Consider the following 14,530-nt stretch of genomic DNA (forward strand, 5'->3'; position numbering starts at 1 on the left):
GAAAGCGGCCTCAGAGAGGCCCGAAGACAGCCAAAATGTGAGTGGTGTTCCAAAATCCACTCTATAATTTACACAAATAATCAGGAGGACGGTGGAGGCGGGGCGGCTTGGATTCGACGAGCATCACGATGGTCGTTGTTACTTTGATGCATTGTGATTTTGAGGGAAATAAACAAAGAAATCACACATTTTATTCGTATAGTACCTTTCAACAACAGGGAAATTCATTTACATAAAACATTAAAAGCACTGCGGTAAAAACCCCATAAAAACAGGAATATGAAAGGAATAGAAATTACAGTGCAGTATAAGAAGTTCATAAAATGTATTGTTTATTGAAAGGCAGCGGGAAACAGAAAAGTCTTCAGTCTTGATTTAAAAGATTTGAGATTTGCAGCAGACCTGCAGTTTTCTGGAAGTTTGTTGCATAAAAAAACCCCTGAACGCTGCCTCTCCATGTTTGGTTCTGCCTGTGGGGACACTGAGCAGAACTATTTATCTATCTATTAATCTATTAATAAATGGAGGATGATGATGATAAAGGAGGTAGTGATGCTTATTTATCCGTGTGTCTTTCCTTTAGGATGACCCAAATGCTCCGTCGCCCAGCACCCGGGGTGGACAGAACGCCACAGGTATGTGTTTCTGTGTATTTAGTCTCAGAGGAAGGAAAGTAAACATGCACCAAGAATCACATCTGATTGACAATGCAAGAAAGAGGCTTTTATATGTATGTAATGTATGGAATATCATTTGATATGTTTTATATCGGAATGCATCATATCTACGATGTCCTTTGTTCCGTCCAGATGGCGCCAAGAAGCCGTGGGACCGAGCGAACTCTGCAGACAGGGCGATGGTTTCAAGGTGAGAGCCGGAAGCAGCAGCTCCAGATGTGTCAGAACAGCAGCAGTGGATGTGACAGTTTCTGTTTTCTACCTTGCAGGGTACGGCCTCAGGGGGGCGCCAGCGACGCAGACTCGTTAGACCTTGATAGGATGAAACAGGTACACAATAACAGCACACTTACACAAAGTCAGAATGAATGTCTGTTTCTGTTTCTTGGATTCTGCTCCTCGCTGTGATGGACGATGAACACGTGTTGATCTGTTTGCTTGTGCTTCACTAGGAAATCTTGGAAGAGGTGTTTCGTGAATTGCACAAAGTGAAGGATGAAATCATCGATGGTATGTTAAAATTTGAAACTCTAAAGTCTTAAATATTTAGGAACACAGTGTCTCTCCTGATTTATGTTAATGCATATTAAACTGTCAATTAAGCACTGGGAAGGCGGTCATGTAGAGCTGTGACCACTAGGTCGCACTAGAGGCATGTTTAAAGTTTCATACATCAGAGCCTTAAATTATTACTTTGTTTTTCAATATTATTACTACTTGAGTAGTGAAAAATGTGAAAAGTAACTTATATTATAGGAAAGTTTATCACGTTGTCTGAATATAATAACATTTCTTTCTGAATGAGCTGAAAATAGTTTGTTAGATTTTGTTAACGTGTCATTCTATCATCAATAAATTCAATCCCTACATTATTAGATTTACTCGCAAATATTACAGTATTAAAAGAAAGTAACACATTAACTAGGCATATAGTTAAACAATATTATGACAAGGTTAAAGACTACATAATGTTCACTCATAATATAATAACTTTGTGTAATCACATAGTTAAAATATCCCCAAAAACTCAACAACTCATATAGTAGGAAATCAATGTCATTAGATATTATATTTTATATAAATGAGGTAATTTGTCATAGTCATTTCAGTTAGTTTCAGTCCATAGTAGCTGTGATAGCTTGAGGAGTAGCAGCAGGGGGTGTGGCTTATAGCAAAACAACCCTGATGACATCACTATGACACAGTGATTTATTTCAAATCTCTCCCTCCAGAGCTTGAGAAGACATATAGGCTTATGTTTATCCCAGGATTTCTTATAATATAACCTCCTACAGTGTGTAAAATGGGTGAAGTGGCCCTTTAATTTGGAGTATTGTGTTATGAAGGTTGTTAACGTTGTTCCTATTTTTCTCTCCTTTGCCTGCAGCCATTAGAAATGAACTCAGTCGAATCAGCACGACATAATCTTTCAGAGCCACTCCCCCCCCCCCCATCTTTTTGAACCGTTGTCCCTGCAGCAGCCGCTGTGGCCCGGAGGAGGGAGGAGGAGGAGGAGGAGGGAGGAGGACGAGGAAGGGAGGCCCAAACTGTGACATCTACTCATCCTGGTCAGCTGTGCTGTTGAAGCAACGCTGCAACGTTGCTGGTGCATCTCAGACGTGTCATGTGACATTTCTTTGGTTCTTTTGGATGTGAATGAATGAAGCACCGTCTCGCACTGATTCCTCACATTTTCCTGTTTTTAGTCCAGTTCACCCCTCTGTCTGGAAAATGGATCAAATTTATATGGTTTTATTTGTTGTATTTTGTTGTTTTTTTGTCTTTTTTTTCCACAAGTTTGTTCAGAACTTTTTTTATTGTTATCACTATTATTACTATCATTGTCATTATTATTACTGTCATTTTTACGATTTTACAATTTAATATTGATATAAGTAGTGGTAGTCTAGTGAGTACAATAGTAATAATGAAGGAATGATCATGAGAATATGATAGTAATGATGTTGATAATTATAATTGCACATAATTTTATGTCAGCCTTTTGTATTTTATATTGTTTGTTTTCATTTGGTTTTAGATACAGTTGCAAGCACATCCAAAAATCTCTTAATTTAACCTGAAACATTTTTAATTTAGTTTTTTTAATCCTTTTTCACCAACACAGCTATGTCTGGAGCCACACCAGAAAAATACAGGCTCTGGCCTGAAACCGAGGGTGGAATAAACTTCTTTGGATATTGCAATCTTATAAACAAAAACAAAAAAAAATAATAATACACCAGAGTATTTGTGATCATGTTGTTAATAAAATGTTTATTGGCTGCAAGGATATGGTGAAGTTATTGTTCATTTTATTCTCTCCTTTTATGAAAAAGTGCTTCCTGGTTTGACAAAAAAAACGCACTGAGTTTAAAATGAATTCAAATAAAACTGTGAACAATGTCTTGGATAAATGAGGCCGTCTCTTTCCTTTTGTGTTTGTTTCGACTCCTATTTTGCTCGCTGGGTGCCATAAATTACAGCTGGTGTATATTTACTAAACCGGTTCAAAAGATAAACCCAGATTATGAATTTATGTATTTAACATTTTGGTTTATTTATTAACCGGGTGGTATAATGCCAATTCAAAGATTCAACGATGGGTGTGGATTTTTTAATAATCACTATGTAGGTATAATTTCCACAGTTTACCATGTACATTCAGTATTGGCAGATTGAATAAAACCTTAAAAGGAATCTAATCCATTGAGGTCAGAGGTCACGCAACTGACAATAAAAGATGAAAATCCTTATTAGCTCTTTTATTCATTTTAATACAATTTTGCAGGTTTCCAGTAGTGCTGGACTATGAAAAAAAACTAAATAAATTCAGTCAAGGCTAACAAATACAAATAATATCAATTAATCAATTAATTAAATTAAAAATACCAACATTTGGGGTATTTGCAAAGCTTACTTTCGCCATTCTATCCCATTCAAGTTTAATAAGAACCATGTGCTTCTTAGATTTTAAATCTGGAATCAACTACGATGGGCATTTGCTGTTTTCTGTATATTGTATGTATATATATATATACACACACACACACAGGTACTACTCGGAAAATTAGAATATCCTGAAAAAGTGCATGTATTTCTGTAACTCAACTTTAAAGGTGAAATTTACACATTATATAGACAAATACAATGCGAATCAATATATTTCAAGCTTTTATTTGTTTTGATTTTGCTGATTTGGACTTGCAGCTTCAGAAAACCTCAAATTCAAAAACTCAGAAAATTAGAATACTGCTTGAAATCAATTAAAAAAAAGGATTTTAAATACAAAAATGTCAGGCCTCTGAATGTAAATTCTTGCATCTGTACTTAGTACTTGGTTGGGGCCCCTTTTGCACGAATGACTGCCTTAATCCGGCGCGGCATGGATGCTACCATCTTGTGGCATATCTCAGGTGTTATGGAAGACCAACATGCTTCAATCGCGGCCTTGAGCTCTTCTTTATTGTTTGGTCTCTTCCCGTTCAGCTTTCTCTTGGCAATGCCCCACAGATTTTCTATGGGGTTCAGGTCAGGTGAGTTTGCGGGCCAGTCAAGCACTGTAATCCCATGGTTGTTGAACCAGGATTTTGTAGTTTTGGCAGTGTGGGCAGGTGCCAAGTCCTGCTGGAAGATGAAGTCCTCATCCCCATAAAGCTGGTCCACTGAAGCAAGCATGAAGTGCTCTAAAATTTCCTGGTAGACAGCTGCGTTTATGCTGGACTTGATAAAGCACAGAGGACCAACACCAGCAGCTGACATGGATCCCCAAGTCATCACAGACTGGGGAAACTTAACACTGGACTTCCTGCATCTTCCATTTTGCGCCTCTCCGGTCTTCCTCCAGACTCTGGGACCTTTGTTGCCAAATGAGATGCAAAACTTGCTCTCATCAGAAAAGAGGACTTTGGACCACTGGCCAACAGTCCAGTCTTTCTTCTCTCTAGCCCAGGTAAGGCGCCTCTGGCGTTGCTTGCTCGTGAGGAGCGGCTTGACAACAGGAATTCGACATTTGAAGCCCATGTCCAGCATCCGCCTGCGTGTCGTTTCCCTTGAAGCAGCAACTCCAGCCTGAGTCCACTCCTTATGAAGTTCCCCCACACTTTTGAATGGCCCTTTCCTGACCATCTTCTCCAGGCTGCGGTCATCCCTCCGGCTTGTACACCGTTTTCTTCCACACTTCTGCCTTCCACTTAACTGTCCACCTTGTGCAGGGAGTCAATGATGGTTTTCTGCACAACTGTGAGATCAGCAGTCTTCCCCATGATTGTGAATTCTTCTAAACCAAACAAGCAACCAAACAGACTTTTTAAAGGCTCAGGACCCTTTTGCAGGTGTTTTGGATTACTTACCTGATTAGTGTGTGACACTTTGAGCCTACATTACTGAAGCTTTTCACAGTATTCTAATTTAATGAGTTTTTGGTTTTGAGGTTTTAATAAGCTGTAAATCATAATCAGCAAAATTACAACAAAGAAATGCTTGAGATATCTCACTTTCCATGTAATGAGTCTATAGAATGTATTGGTTTCATCTTTTATGTTGAATTGCCTGAATAAAACAACTTTTACACGATATTCTAATTTTCCGAGTAGTACCTGTATATTGTAAATATATTCTGGACAAGTGAACTTTATTTTTTTTTAAATAACTTTATAACAAACATTGATCATCATTGAGTAATTTAAAAAAAATATGTTCAAGTGGGTGCTTTTGGGTCAAAAAACAACTAAACCTCATGTCAACAAAGCTCCAGCAGGACTGGAATCATGTATCACTGGGTTCAGCCCAGTCTCGCGATGTTTGGTGATATTGGAGCTCATAGTGGCAACGAGAACGAGAACTGGCGTGGGACGGAGTGGAGAGAGTTGTTATCGAAGAAGAGGGAGAACAGGCGGAGGCAGCAGCAGCAGCAGCATTAGCAGAGCTGGGGGGTGTGTGAGTGTGTTTGTGAGGTCCAAAAACAGGGGGCACAACACGGCGTGAATGAGAGAGGCAAGCTGGCGGACTTCAACATGGCATCCGGAGATACGCTGTACATAGAGACAGACGGCTCGGAGATGCCGGCCGAGATCGTGGAGCTTCACGAGATCGAGGTGGAAACGATACCGGTGGAGACTATCGAGACCACGGTGGTCGGGGACGAGGACGACGACGAAGACGATGAAGACGACGACGATGAAGACGACGACGACGATGACGACGGGCAGCCCATGATCGCGCTGCAACCGCTGGTCACGGACGACCCTAACTCGATCCACCACCACCATCACCACCACCACCAGGAGGTGATCCTGGTCCAGACCCGGGAGGAGGTGGTCGGCGGGGATGACTCGGACCTACACACGGACGGCGGGAGCGGGTTCGAGGACCAGATCCTCATCCCGGTACCGGCTCCGGGGGTGGAGGACGAGTACATTGAACAGACTTTGGTGACTGTGGCCGGGAAGAGCTCGGTGGGTCGAATGAAACGGGGAGGCGGCACCGGGGGCAAGAAAGCGGGCAAAAAGAGCTATTTAAGCGGCGCGGAGGCCGGCGGGAGAAAATGGGAACAGAAGCAGGTGCAAATAAAGACACTGGAGGGGGAATTCTCTGTTACGATGTGGGCGTCGGGTAAGTAAACGTTAGCCTGGCCCGTGTCTGTCAAAAGCTCCGATGTTAGCCGTTTGCATTTTAGGCCTCATTGCCGGGGCGTTGTCCTGCTGCACCAGACTAGTTCCTGGATCGGTACGTCGCATTGCCGTGAAAAGCGACAAATAACCGCACGTTGCTCGATGCAAAACCGCGCGTTATCACATCGAAATGTTTTTGTTTTGAAGGGAGGCCATGTTTTAAGTGTTGCTGGGCGCCGCCATATTCCCCGAGACTAGTAAGTATGGCGGCGGCCCCGAAAAAATGGCGATAGTCGCGGCCAGGCAGAGATGGCGGCGGTGCTAAGTGGGGGGAGGAGGAGGAGGGGGAAGGAGCCAAGACAGCTGCGTTGTTTTAGATCTACAGGCCGCAGAACACCCTTGGGGCGCACGTGCAGCTCCTCCGCGGCGGAAGCAGCGCGGAATGATTGTGTTTAAATACGTGAGGGTTAATTATCGGGGGGATTCGGGTGATATTCGGCCAGTTAATCGTAGCAGTTAGCTGTGGTAGCTGTCGGTGGTAGTTCAGCAGACAGCGTTGCCTCTACGTCGGGCTGACTACCGCCTCTCTGCAGAGCGTCGGTACTGCGTGCAGTGTAATAATGACCAGGTGTTTTCGCATCAACACTGCAACAAAATAATGAAATATAGTCCTTTTAATAATACTAATCTAGGACACAGCAGCTATCTGGAGCTATTTTAGTGCAATTTTTAAAATAATGTATTAATAAATACGTCCAGACCAGGCTCATGTGCGCACTATATTATGTTGTTTATATATAATTGTGTATATATCAATATGTAGTTTAAATTATTATTCGAGTCCATTGCTGCCTTTAAAAAATATATATATTATTGGTTAGATGTATTTATTTTTACTTTTATAACCGCACGATGTCAGTTTATTTAAATTAGTAAGGTATCATTAGCGTTGTTTTATTACATTTTTACAGTATAATTTACGAACACTTCGGTTGATATAGTCCGTAATAATAATCCGAGGACACAGCATCTATCTGGAGCTATTTTAGAGCACTTTTTTGAAAATGATTTATTAGGAATCAATACGTCCAGACCAGGCTTTAGACATGTGCACACTATATTATGTTGTTTTTCGTACTTTTTTTTTGTAAAATGTAGTAATTATTGTTTAAATATATGTAATATATTGAAGTGTACAGCGCTGCTGTTAAAAATGATCGGTTAGATTATTTATAATCGCACGCTGTCATGTTTAGTTTTATCTTGTGCCATTAGCATCGTTTTATAACACTTTTACAGTATAATTTGCGATTTAAACGCATGCAAAACTATGAGCATTATGGACTTGAATAATATCCGGAATTACGCCTAAATATGTTGTTTTCCTATTAATGTAATGCCAAAATGATTATGCAACAATAATGTGACTCCTGATGTAACTTCAGCGCCCAAGGTAGCTGCAGATGCGTTTGATCCCCCTCAGGCTTGTTGCTAGGGAACCACCAGTATGTTATCGGTTCAGTCTCTGTAATGTGTTCCTAGATCACAATAAAGACATCGACCATGAGTCGGTGGTGGAGGAGCAGATCGTAGGGGAGAATTCCCCTCCGGACTACTCCGAGTACATGACAGGGAAGAAGCTGCCCCCTGGTGGTATCCCGGGGATCGACCTCTCGGACCCCAAACAGCTGGCCGAGTTTGCCAGGTGAGTGTGTCAGGGGTTTCTGTGGCAGTTGCTCCTATAAACATCTGTTTCCTGAGGAAAAAACACATATTATTGTGGATGATATCATGCAAAAAGCTGTCATAAATGTGACGTGTAGTATGAGATAGACATGTATCACATTCTGTTTAGCTTGACAAACAAACATAATGCTGTTATCCACTCTGCTGTTGGTATTTTGGCATGTTTGCAGGTATTTATTTATGTTAATGCACAAGGTCGCTGTATAATATTTCTCAGGGACGGCATGTTATTGTTTAATGTTGATGCCCAAAAGTGCCAGGTTGTGTTTTGGAGGTTTACTTTTGTAAACCTAATGGACTTAAATGAAAATGAAAATAAGTCTTCAATGCATTCAGTCAAACATTTTAAGCCAGTTTAGCAACTATTAGTTATTTTCATGACTGGTTTGCTTATCTAGTTGAGTTGTCATGTAATCATATAGGTTTTAACATGTTGGCAACTTTGAAAAAGGCTTTTTTTAAATAGTAAAACCAGTGTATGTTTATTTATGATGGTAAATATTTACATTGTGCCCATTCACTATAAACATGGTCCAACTTGAGGTTAAATGTGATGCGAGGCCGTTTCCACTGCCGCCTCTTACTGACACGGGTTATTGATTAACTAAAACATGAAAACTATTGGAAGATAACACGGCCTTATGTAAAAGGGACGACTTTGCTACGTGTCTGTTTTTGTTTGTTTAAATCCTAAACCATGTCCTCTTTTTTTCCCCCTCCCCGAATCAGGATGAAACCCAGGAAAGTCAAAGAGGACGACGCTCCCAGGACGATAGCGTGCCCTCATAAAGTGAGTCTAACGACGTTGTCCCCGAATGAACCTCGCCACCACTTCACTAAAATAGAGTTCATAGTTCCTGATAGGTTTAATGGTCCTACATTGTTGCTTTCTGTGTAATTGAACATTCCTCTAAAGGTTATTTAAAAGTGAAGAAAGCACTCAAGATTATTGATTTTCATGTACTTACAAGAGCGATCGAGCCTTACCTGAACTCTGCACGTTTGGCTAATGTAAAGCGGCATTCGCTGTATGAGCCATTTGAGTGTGAAGATGTTAGCAATACATTACGACGGGGCGCCGCATAGCTCAATGGAAGGAGTTGGCGCCCTGTCTACCGAGGCTCCTCACGGCGGTGACCCCAGGTCAGAATCCAGGCTGTCCTATCTAAATAAAGACAAAAAGAACAATACATGCAGCAGCTCCACGTCTCAGGATTTCAACCTGATTTATAGGGGAACGAAACAAAATGCTGGAGGCACTTGACGCTGATATACAAGGCAACAAACAAAACCTTTAGTGGACCATTTCAGGCTTTACAAGTGTGCTGCAAATAACCTGTTTGTCAACTCCTTGCTGCATTTTCTGTTGTCCCTCAGGGCTGCACAAAGATGTTCAGGGATAACTCAGCCATGAGGAAGCATCTCCACACCCACGGACCTCGCGTGCACGTCTGCGCCGAGTGCGGCAAGGCGTTCGTCGAGAGCTCCAAACTCAAACGTCACCAACTCGTTCACACAGGGGAGAAACCCTTCCAGGTGAGGCATCCAGACCAACGTCACACACCCCTCCCACCCGCAGAGTCACTCACACTATTTTTACATTTTAACACCGACTGTGTGACTCACTTTTGAGTCTTTGCGTTTCAAACTTCAAGACTCCATATTTATCTCACATTATTTGAACTAACGGAGAATCGAGGTGCGTTGTGATGCAACCCACACTGGATTCGTCTCCTGAAATGCTTTTATTGAGGCTGTTACTCTCCATAATTACTGACATATTTTATTTATTTGTGTGTGTGTGTTGAAGTATTTTCCCATTTTCATTTGCTACGCATGTCAAGTTTTCTGTTCTCACACGCATGCACTTTACAATAACATGATTTACCCTCAGTATTCATAGTACTTTTCTTTATTTATATTTATGTATTTGATAGCTACATATACACAATATTGTCCTCGGAGACTGAGACTAAAGCTGGCGAAAAGTCAGCATGCTCGCAAACTGATGTCAGGACGCCGTTTGTCTGCTTGGGTTTGTTGTTTGTATTACTAACAAGTATGTATTTGTTAGCCTCATATCAAGCCACCACCTTCCACACATCGGTGCTACATGGTGGATGTGCTGGTTGCTTTTTTTCATAAAAACAACACCTATAAAACCCAACTATTGTATTGTAGTTGTAGTTATTAAGCTGGTTAACTCATGCTCACACTTGCAGCGTATGTTACAGCAGGTAAACACTCTTATTCTTCATCTTTGGTTTTGGGACGTTTAAAAAATTGCACCAAACTCCTAACATGCAGTGTGTCACTATGGTTACAGCCTCGTGCACATCACTTCAACATGTGGAGAAATCCAAACGCTTGATTGGCCCTGCTTAGCTGTGATTGGATAATAACTGTTAGGGGGGGGGGGGGGGGGACAAATGGTCAATTAAGCCAGGAAATTGGATGCCGAACGCTTTCTGATCAGGGGAAGACTGACTCCCCTGCTCCTCTCATTTCTTTTAGTGTACCTTTGAAGGCTGTGGGAAACGGTTTTCTCTGGACTTCAACCTGCGCACGCACGTGCGGATCCACACTGGAGACCGACCCTACGTCTGCCCGTTCGACGGCTGCAATAAGAAGTTTGCGCAGTCAACCAACCTAAAGTCTCACATTCTCACACACGCCAAAGCCAAAAACAACCAATGAGAACCCATCCACCAGCGTCAAGCCACACAGACGAGAGAAAAAAATAAAAGCATCCTAGCGGCACACCTGAAAACCTCCTTTGAGAACGGAATGAAAAGCTTGAGACATTGATTTATAAGAGAATCTGACAGATTAAAAGACTTAAAAACACTGAAATTCAGCTAGTTTTCCTGCGTCCCCTTTCTTCTGCTGTCCTTTTGGATGAGGAACACAGTGACTGCTCCCCAAAGCACCGGCCAACACGGTCCCTCTGGTTCTCCAGTGGCGCTCCGCCGCCAGAAGATGGAAATCACGGACAAACATCAGAGACTTATTTTTACCAGAGCGAGGAGAGGAGCAGCAGTCTATTAGTATTTTTATTTTCCCACATAGTTTTTATTTTTCCTCGAGTGTGCATATTGTACACTTGTCTCAGGCTATGTTAAGTAAAATCGTGATTTTTTTTTTTCTTCTTCCTCATGCATTATGAGATCGTACCTATGATACAAAAAGCCCCGCCCCCTCCCCCGGGCCTTGTGTGACCCCGTTTCACGTATATGAGAAGTTTAAAAAAAACAGATGTATGTTTGCATTTCCATACCTTCTTTGGTTGTATTTTTCTCTAACCACAAAAATAACCGTGTATACTTGTATTGTATGGCTGTATTGAAATTACGTAGACATAGATAGAGGTGTGATTTAAAGTGTTTAACCAATTAAACTTTTAGTCATGAGTTGCTTTATATTTTCTATGAACTGTCTTTACACAGATGAGTGAGTAAGTTGCTCGGAGCGTCTCGGTGAAAGTATCTGGAGCGTATTGAATTGACTGCGAGACCATCACTTTCTTTGTTAGAATGTAATGTACAGACGTCAACCATTAACTTCCTTTTTGTTCATATTTACACACATGTATCTCAACTGCCCACAATAAAACGGCTCATTCCAATCCTGTTGAAATATACAAAACATCTTTCATTAAGTGAGTCTTTTTATATCGACTGGTGTTTGTTATTATTCCCTCTGAATACAGTCTGTATTAGTGGTAAATAAACATGCTCTTATTATTCTTATCAGTTCTACATCTTAAATTAGTGTTTTGACCCATTTAAATACAACGTCAGGTTTAGTATTTTGAGCTGAAACAATCAGTCGAGCAAACATGTAGTCGCCAAATCTTATGGTCGTCTGTAATTGCCACTGTCTCCCTGAGTGCTTGCTCATGGGGGTGTGGCGGTTCTCTAAATTATAGAGTGCGCTGTTGGCCTGCTCTTTATGAAAGTGTCTGGTTTCTGTTATGATTTGACGCTACGTAAAATAAATAGAAAAATAGAATTGACTGTAATTTAAGAAGCCAAAATGAAGCTTTTTCATCGTCGTGCGTCGCGGTAAACTGAATGTTTATGTAGCACTCCATTACTGAATGAATCTGCATACTTACAGATATGAAACTCGAGTATTATGTTAATTTCTACCCCATGCTTTGCGGTATTTAATTTTTAAAGAGAAGATCTGCTTATAAAATATTCTTCGTTTGAGATGAATATGCCGAGTATATATAACGGTTAAAATGAGCTCCAGCAGGCCGGCTACAGTAAAGTAGAATTGGAATGTTGATTCCTTGCTGCTAATTATCCCATAATATAAAACGGACTGGGCCCGTTCTGTTCGAGTGCGTCTCACTTTATACTGTTAAGTATATTTCTAGATGCAGGACTGTCAGGATCTGGATCAATGAATGCCACAATCCTTGTTGTTCTGTATGCTTCCATTTTTCAGAAGACCAGAATTATTAATAGTCGTATCATATTCTCTTCCCTCGTCCATGTATGTCTTATTCCAGTAGTCCATTGCTCATGCCTCTGGTTCCTCAACACCTGAGGCGGACCTTGTTGACCCGGGAAAATCTTCTATTTGTTTCACTCATGCCTGAGGTGGGCTTCAAGGGCCATGCCTAAGGGCCCCACACTGGATTTGTCATTCCCCTGGTCTCCAATGCCAGCTAATCTAACCAGCTGAATACACACATACAGTGTGTATATATATATATATATATATATATATATATATATATATATATATATATATATATATATATATATATATATATATGACCCTTTCTTACATGACTCAGGATAATAACAGACTTTCTAAAAGCTGCATCAGCTCAGTGGAGTTTCCTTCCTTCCTTCTCCGGTCTCTACTTGCAGTTTTTTGAGTTTACTCATAAGTCCATTCCCCTTTTTCTGCTCCACCAGCAGGATTAGCATAACTGTCTACCTCAGCGTCCTGCTAAGATCCTGCACTTTGGCTTGATCCCCGGGGTCATCCCACTGTAGACTCCAGACCAGCTCCTACTGCCCCCTCTGGCACCAAACACACAGTGCCCAGGTGGTGGTGCTGTCCATGGTGCTGATCCCCCAGGGCGGTGCTGGATAATACAGCCATGTCATCCAGCCTTTCTTGTGTGTCTCTCTCTCTCTCTCTCTCTCTCTCTCTCTCTCCCTCCCTCTCTCTCTCTCCCTCTCTCTCTCCCCATCCAGTCTTTGCTTGCTGTCCGTCACACAAACGATCCGAGAGCAGAAACAAAAGATCGCTGTGTTGCTTTGTGTTTTAGCCGAGGAAATAAATTGATTCAGCTCCTGCTCATCCTTGATGTCTTATTGGCTTTTAAAGCCTCCAAACAATTCAGACATACTGCTTGAGATTCAGAATCAGGTGCGCCTCTCCTCTACCTGAGACTGTGTGTGTGTGTGTGAGAGAGAGACTATATGTAAAGGCTTATTCGGGCATGATTCCACATGGGGGTCTCTGTATCTTTTTTTTTTCTAAGGGAGCATTTATTCACAGGATTGGTTGTTTTGATTGACAAAGGCATGGGAGAGTAAATGCACTACTTGTTATGCAGCTGAAGTCTGTCAAGCCTCCAACACCTGCTCTCTTTCAGATGCTTATTTCATTATGGTTTCTCTCTCTCCCAGGAGTCAAGGCACTTGTGTTGTTGTTCTTTGCCTCCTATTTTTAATTCTGCACTGCGTGTTTACCTGGATGTTATTCACCTTCTCTCTCTCTCTCTCCCCCCCCTCTCTCTCCCTCTCTCTCCCTCTCCATCCCTCTCTCTCTCTCTGCTTTGGCTGAATTGGAGCTTATTTGCAGCCGAGTGTGATCTCACAATACAATCTCAAATGCCTGGATTTTCTTTCATTAGTTTGTCTCTGTCTGTCTGTCTCTCTGTCTGTCTGTGTTGCACTGCCGGCAAGCAAACAAAGGTTTATCCCACCAAAGCATAGCAGGCAGACTCAGCAGCGAGAAGCCCACCGTTCTTCCAGCTGCACTAAACGCCCTTCATCTGTGAGCGGAGACTAAGTCGGGGAAAATCCTTACAGATCGACCCCTCCGCCCTCCACGCTTTATTATTCATATTACATTCCTTAATAACACTCCTGCCAAGGCTCCTTCTCTGGGCTCGTGCTGTGCTCGTCAGGAACTGAAATTCATATTAACGTTAGATAAATAAATCCTGAGGCAAACAACCGCCGGTGTTAAATTGCACCTTCGCGTAATGTAAGACTCGAGTCAACTTTATTCTGCGAATACAGATTTCCGCGTACATCCATCCTTCCCTCCTCATCCCTTTTGGTTGCTACGGTGAAAGGCTGTCAGAGGCCATTAGGCTTAACTCCGTCACACGGCCAATTTGGTGCTAAGGCATGCAGAACGGCATAACTCAATTCCATCCGATCTATAGATCTGTAACTTAAATCAGGTCTAGACGCGTTTAAATCTCTTGAAGTGCCTTTTTTTTTTTTTTTTGCTGTTGCG

General features: G+C 41.7%; 2 protein-coding genes across 5 annotated transcripts in view; both read left to right on the plus strand.

The window, feature by feature from the left end:
* evlb (Enah/Vasp-like b) overlaps positions 1–2,179 on the plus strand; it is a 36,309-nt gene extending 34,130 nt beyond the window's left edge. For all 3 annotated transcript variants that reach the window (XM_084030821.1, XM_084030820.1, XM_084030819.1), the window contains exons 8-13: positions 1–37; positions 584–635; positions 810–867; positions 947–1,007; positions 1,130–1,187; positions 2,065–2,179. The exon at positions 1–37 ends at the window's left edge or, in 2 of these variants, runs on beyond it. In XM_084030821.1, coding sequence (XP_083886947.1) covers positions 1–37; positions 584–635; positions 810–867; positions 947–1,007; positions 1,130–1,187; positions 2,065–2,102 — 304 coding nt within the window. In that variant the 3' untranslated portion in view covers positions 2,103–2,179. The remainder of the gene's footprint in view (positions 38–583; positions 636–809; positions 868–946; positions 1,008–1,129; positions 1,188–2,064) is intronic.
* A 3,354-nt stretch (positions 2,180–5,533) lies between these two features.
* yy1b (YY1 transcription factor b) lies at positions 5,534–11,677 on the plus strand. 2 transcript variants are annotated; one of them, XM_084031180.1, is made up of 5 exons: positions 5,534–6,287; positions 7,829–7,991; positions 8,762–8,822; positions 9,410–9,568; positions 10,547–11,677. In XM_084031180.1, exons 1-5 carry the CDS (start codon positions 5,690–5,692, stop codon positions 10,727–10,729), a joined length of 1,164 nt encoding a protein of 387 aa, XP_083887306.1. In that variant the 5' UTR covers positions 5,534–5,689; the 3' UTR covers positions 10,730–11,677. The 2 variants fall into 2 exon arrangements, with proteins under 2 accessions (XP_083887306.1, XP_083887307.1); XM_084031181.1 differs by having other exon boundaries at positions 5,539–6,287; positions 7,841–7,991.
* The last annotated feature ends 2,853 nt before the right edge of the window (positions 11,678–14,530 follow it).

This window comes from Eutrigla gurnardus (assembly GCF_963514095.1).
Source record: "Eutrigla gurnardus genome assembly, chromosome: 16".
Lineage (NCBI taxonomy): Eukaryota > Metazoa > Chordata > Actinopteri > Perciformes > Triglidae > Eutrigla > Eutrigla gurnardus.

What these genes read in the sequence shown, in the direction of transcription:
- yy1b (XM_084031180.1), top strand. Translation starts at nt 5,690, where the DNA reads ATGGCATCCGGAGATACGCTGTACATAGAGACAGACGGCTCGGAGATG. An exon ending in TGTTACGATGTGGGCGTCGG is followed by an intron (nt 6,288 to 7,828) that starts GTAAGTAAACGT and finishes ATGTGTTCCTAG; the next exon opens with ATCACAATAAAGACATCGAC. An exon ending in CGATAGCGTGCCCTCATAAA is followed by an intron (nt 8,823 to 9,409) that starts GTGAGTCTAACG and finishes GTTGTCCCTCAG; the next exon opens with GGCTGCACAAAGATGTTCAG.